Here is a 5,504-nt window from a genome sequence, read left to right on the forward strand (position 1 = left end):
ACTTTCATATTTGTAACTAGAAATCAAGTGGTAAATTTTTAATCTATATCTATAGAAAGCAAACAGTGAGTTTGTTCACAATGGTCTAGCACAGGAACTGCGGGGCCAATTCCTCTGAAAATTCCCAGCCACTGTAGTCAGCCAGGCGAGAGTGTTTTAAGATGTTCACATACCTGAAATTTCACACCTGGCCCAGATAAAAAACCTTTTTCCTGGCGCTCCTTGGTGAAAGGCATGCAGCTGGCTGTGTCACCCTTAGAATGTTTGTGCTGCTTAGAATGTTCACTCAGATGGCCACATATAAGCAGTGAAAACAGTACATAGGTAATAACTCGAGTGGAAGTGAAACACATACACACATTGCCATGTGAGATGTCAGGTGGGGTCCCCCCCTCACACGCAGGTACCTTTCACTCTCTGTTCCTCACCCACTACTACCACACAACGCACATACTCTCATGCACATTCAGCTCATCCTCACACTCCTCACTCTGCCCTCCCTCACATCCAACCACCACTTACCTACTTCCTCACCCATATTTCACACCCATATTGAACAAGCTTGAATGTAAAAGATAGCTGGAGGGAGCGAGAGGGAAGGGACGGAGGGGGAGGCATGCAAGGGAAGAGAAGTGAGGGAGGCGATAGAGAGAGAGAGATGTCATGCAAGGGAGGGGAGGGAGGGGGCCCAGCATCTGGATATGACCCACCCACCCTAGCCTCCCCGGGGCGGGTTGCGGGCGCTCGGTGGCTCGTCTCGTCTTGCTCGCTGCTGGGAGCTGCAGGGTTGCTTTTGGGGGGCGCGCCCACCCCAAAATTGCCTGCGCCTTTGTGCGTGCCCCCCGCGTGTGGACATGGTGCGTTTCACCATCCCCGCAGAAGTCAGCGCGATCCTATTAGACATCGAAGGCACGATGACGCCCATCGCATTTGTCAAGGACATTTTATTTCCTTACATCAAAAACATCAAAGATTACTTGCGAACACACTGGGAAGATGAGGAGTGTCAAGAGGACGTTGGCCTTCTGAGAAAACAGGCTGAAGAGGATTCTCACATCCACGGGGTCGTGCCCATCCCAATGGAGAGCAGGGACGGCGAAGAAGAGATTGAGCGCGTCATCCAGGCTGTCGTAGACAACGTTCACTGGCAGATGTCTTCAGACAGAAAAACCACGGCCTTGAAACAGCTCCAGGGACACATGTGGAGAGCAGCTTATGAGAAAGATTGTGTGAAGGGAGAGTTCTTTGCGGACGTGGTACCAGCGGTTAGGAAGTGGCGAGAAAGAGGAATGAAGGTTTATGTTTATTCCTCTGGGAGCGTGGAGGCACAAAAGCTGTTCTTTGGAAACTCAACCGAAGGTGACATTTTAGAGCTCTTAGACGGCCACTGACACCAGAATCGGCTCCAAAGTTGACAGTGAAAGTTACCAGCGGATCGCCTCGAGCATCGGGTGTTCTACGAACAACATCCTGTTCCTGACAGACATCACTCGAGAGGCTGACGCCGCAGAAGAAGTTGACGTCCACGTAGCAGTTGTCATTCGGCCAGGCAACGCTGGGCTGACAGATGGCAAGAAATCTTATTACAGACTTATAACGTCTTTCAATGAACTGTTCCTGCCGTCCTCCACTTAAAAATGCGAAATTGCACAGGGAATGAAAGCAAACAGCCCCCACCCCAACCCCAGTTGTCACCTGATGACATTTTTCCTGTATAATTTATGGTAGTTTTATTGGTGAATTTTAAAAAAAAAGCATGTGAGGTTGTTGGATGCCAAGAAATGGAGGCCGGCATGATTGGCACATCTACTGGTGCCGCATTTCAGGGTATCAGCCCATAAAGGTTTTTGGCGGTCAGCACTCCAAGTTCTGAATCTGCACATAAACCAAAGGGCTCGATCCACTGGGAAGTTTGGCACAGGCCCTGCTGAGATGTCCATTCAGTTCACTGGGGCTTCATAGAAGAATTTCTCGGTGGATTGGGGCCGGTGGATTGTGGTCAGAACGTCACCAATCACATTTCGGTCATTTTGACAGCTAATTTCTTACAAATAAAAAACCCACCCACCCTAGGAGAGGGAAGGGAGGGAGGGGAAGTGGTGGCCTGCAAGGGAAGAGAGGGAAGGAGAGGGAAGGGATGGAGGGGGAGGCATGCAAGGGATGAGAAGTGATGGAGGGGAGAGAGTGAGGGGTGGCATGAAAGGGAGGGGAGGGAGGGGGCCCAGCATCTGGATATTACCCACCCACGCTAGCAGAGGGAGAGGGAAGGGAGGGAGGGAGGGAGGGGAAAGGGTGGCATGCAAGGAAAGAGAAGTGAGGGAGGGAAGAAAGTGAGGGATGGCATGCAAGGGACGGGAGGGAGGGGCCAGCCACCCTTGATTTCCTGAATACTGCGGTTACAGTTCAGAAAACAAGGCACGCGTTACTCAGGAGTAAGCTCAGTAAAGCAACTGTGACATACTTTGAATGGCTGCATCGTGCCCCTCAGAGGGTTTATTCAAAAGTGACACCCATTGCCACCAACCAAACTTACTCCCAGGTAAAGAATCATGACCAGCCAGCCTAGATGTGTGGGAGGGGCGCCTTTCCATTCCTCCCGAAGGAATGCAGTCACACACATCAATGACATCGCACAGTATCAGTCTGCGCGTTTCCATGAGCACGTACTGCTGGCCTCTACAATTGATTTGCTGCTACTGTTCCTTTCCCATTTCACCACAATAACCCACCGCAACACGTGGCTGGGTACCACTAGTTGTGTTATAATTGTGTTTGTATTGGAAGTCTTCCCTTTTTACTTTATAGTAAAGCTCTTTTTTGTGTATACATTAAGGTGGCTTGTTTCTTTAAAAATCGTAATAAAAACTATTCCACCTCCCCCACACCCAAAAAAAACCCCAAGGAAAAGTATAAGGGTTTGACCTGGATGGATAGTATGCACAGAGGCCCCTTCCGCAAATACAGAATAATGCACATTCAATCCACTTTCACAATTGTTTGCAAGTGGATTTTGCTATTCTGCACAGTAAAATCCAGCTGCAAAGTGCATTGAAAGTGGATTGAAAGTGTATTATTCTGCATGTGCGGAAGAGGCCAGAGTGCTGGAAAGTGACTTTTCGTTGGGGGGGGGATATAGTGTGTCCGGGGCAATAATTCCCAATTCCGATTTCAGGTTTCCATGCACAGAGTATACATTTTTAAAAAAGAAAAGAACCAGAGTCTTGTATTGTCGAAGGCTTTCACGCTCAAAATCACTTGGGTGCAGGGGCGTACCTAGGCAAACTGGCGCCCGGGGACAAAGAGCACAGGTTTGGCGCCCGACCCACCTGGCATATGGTATTACACCACCCTGCTTGACCAATTTGGGCATTTGGGGTTATTTAGTGTTTTAGGCCTGCAGGAAGCATTTAAAGCTAGCTGCACCATGATTTGGTACCATCCAGAGACTGTCTTGATATTACCACCAGAATTTGAGATGTTTGGTTCCAGGAAGCAAAGTTATGGACCCCAAAGGGGTGCCCCATCCCATTGTTTTCAATGGGAGCTAACCTGAGATGAGGCTGCCATTTGAGGACAATAACTGGTCCCTCCTAATGGTATATCACCAAACTTGAATTAGCTCCTTAGAATAGTTAACAGATGATACCCTGAGGGGTACAGTGTCACTAGCTGTAAATATTATGTAACAGGCACCCCAAAAAATTTGCCCAAGATTCTTTGTTTTGCAGTGACTTTGCTCCCTGCAGCTAATGAAATTTCTGAGGCAGGCTGCACATTTTGAAGATAGAGGCACCAGACTTTCAAGGTGGCTCCAGGAGGGCATCCTGCTAATTGCATCCATGCTTGAGAGACCTTTGCTTCTGTCCAATTTATGGGCCCCAAAGGCTTATTTTGTTCCCCGGCTCCTGCATGAAGCCTGCTGGGTGAGTTCTCTCAGAACTTCTCAGCCCACCACCCAAAGCAAAACTCGCAAGCTTGGATGCTATTACTCAAGGCCTCTTGGGCCACAGCCAGAGTCTGGGCCTTTGTCTTCAAGTAATGATGATCCTCTTACACACTCAGAAATTCCCCAGAATCTGCACCAGCCATCAAGCCTGCATGATGTGCATGTTCTGTGGTGGGAAAAATTATTTTTCCCACCATAGACTTCAATGGGAGCTTTCTGTTATGCCCAGCTGGCTCTGTGGTAGAGGTTTCAACAGGAGGCACTGTGGTAGTGGTTTTCTCTGGGGCGGGGGGCACTTATTTCCTGTAGGGCTGCTGGTGTGAATCTCTAGAAAGGAACCAGCCAACTTGCTAAAGTTTGCCTGTGATGGCCAGATACTGTGGGCATCAGGTTCACCTTCAGCTTCGGTGCCCACAGCATTTTCACCTCTTCCACACACACATTTTAGCAAATTTGGCTGGTTCCTTTCAGGAGACTCACACCAGCAGCCCTACAGGAAATGCCCCGCTCAAACAACATCCCTACCACGGGTGCCTCCTGTTGAAACCTCTACCAGAGCCATCTGGGCATAACAGATAGCTTCATTGGAAGTCTATGGTGGGAAGTAATTTTCCACCACAGAACTGCTGAAGAGCCTGGCAGAATTCTGGGGAATTTCACAGGTGTGTATGGCGGCTGGCTGCATTTTTTGAAGATAGAGCTTGAACTTTCCAAGGTGGCTCCAAGAGACCCAGTAATAGCATCCAAGCTTGGTGAGCTTTGCTTCTGAATTGGGGGAGTTGAGAGAGTTCTGGGAGAACTCAGCCCCACAGGCTTCATGTGCAGGGAGCAAGGAAACAAAATAAACTTTGGGGGCCCATAAAGAATTGAACCCCCATGGCAAAGTCAAACCTGGATGCAGTGGCAGGATGCCCTCCTGGAGCCACCCTGAAAGTCTAGTTACCTCTATCTTCAAAAAATAAACCCTACTACACTCAAAGTCCTCGATATACAGTGAACAAAGTCACTGCAAAACAAAGAATCTTGGGCAAATTTCTTGGGGTGCCTGTAAAGGGGGTGTATTTTGGCTAGTGACCCCCCAAAATTTCAGAGTATCATCTGTTAACTATTCTTATGATGCCACCCAAGTTTGAACAGTTATGTTCAGGAGGACTAAAGTTGTTGTCCTCAAATGGGTAGCCCCATCTCAGGTTAGCTCCGTGAAAACAATGGGGATGGGGCACCGCTGAGGAATCATAACTGCTTCCCTAGACAAACATCACCAAATTTGGGTCAGTATCGTTTAATCTGGGTGGTACCCAGGTACAGTGCTGCTAACAAATCGCCCCCCCTGCAGGCTGGAACGTGAAAAACACTTTAAAATGTAAAAAAAACATACAAACGACCCTGAATGTTGAAAAATTTGCGTGACCAATGGGGGCGCCGAGTAAAGGGTACCCCATGTCCCTAGGTAGGAACGCCACTGCTTGGGTGTTGTGTGGTTTCCAGGCTGTATGACCATGTTCTAGTAGCATTTTCTCCTGATGTTTCTCCTGTGTCTGTGGCTGGCATCTTCAGA

At 48.7% G+C, this 5,504-nt stretch overlaps 1 protein-coding gene across 1 annotated transcript; it reads left to right on the forward strand.

Annotated features, from left to right (window-relative positions):
- Window positions 1-801: 801 nt before the first annotated feature.
- LOC125438897 (enolase-phosphatase E1-like) lies at window positions 802-2,060 on the forward strand. The gene is given in 2 exon segments (XM_048507573.1): window positions 802-1,387; window positions 1,389-2,060. Coding segments are annotated over 2 exon segments (780 nt in total). The 5' UTR covers window positions 802-854; the 3' UTR covers window positions 1,636-2,060.
- The last annotated feature ends 3,444 nt before the right edge of the window (window positions 2,061-5,504 follow it).

This window comes from Sphaerodactylus townsendi, linkage group LG01, assembly GCF_021028975.2.
Source record: "Sphaerodactylus townsendi isolate TG3544 linkage group LG01, MPM_Stown_v2.3, whole genome shotgun sequence".
NCBI classification, from domain to species: domain Eukaryota; kingdom Metazoa; phylum Chordata; class Lepidosauria; order Squamata; family Sphaerodactylidae; genus Sphaerodactylus; species Sphaerodactylus townsendi.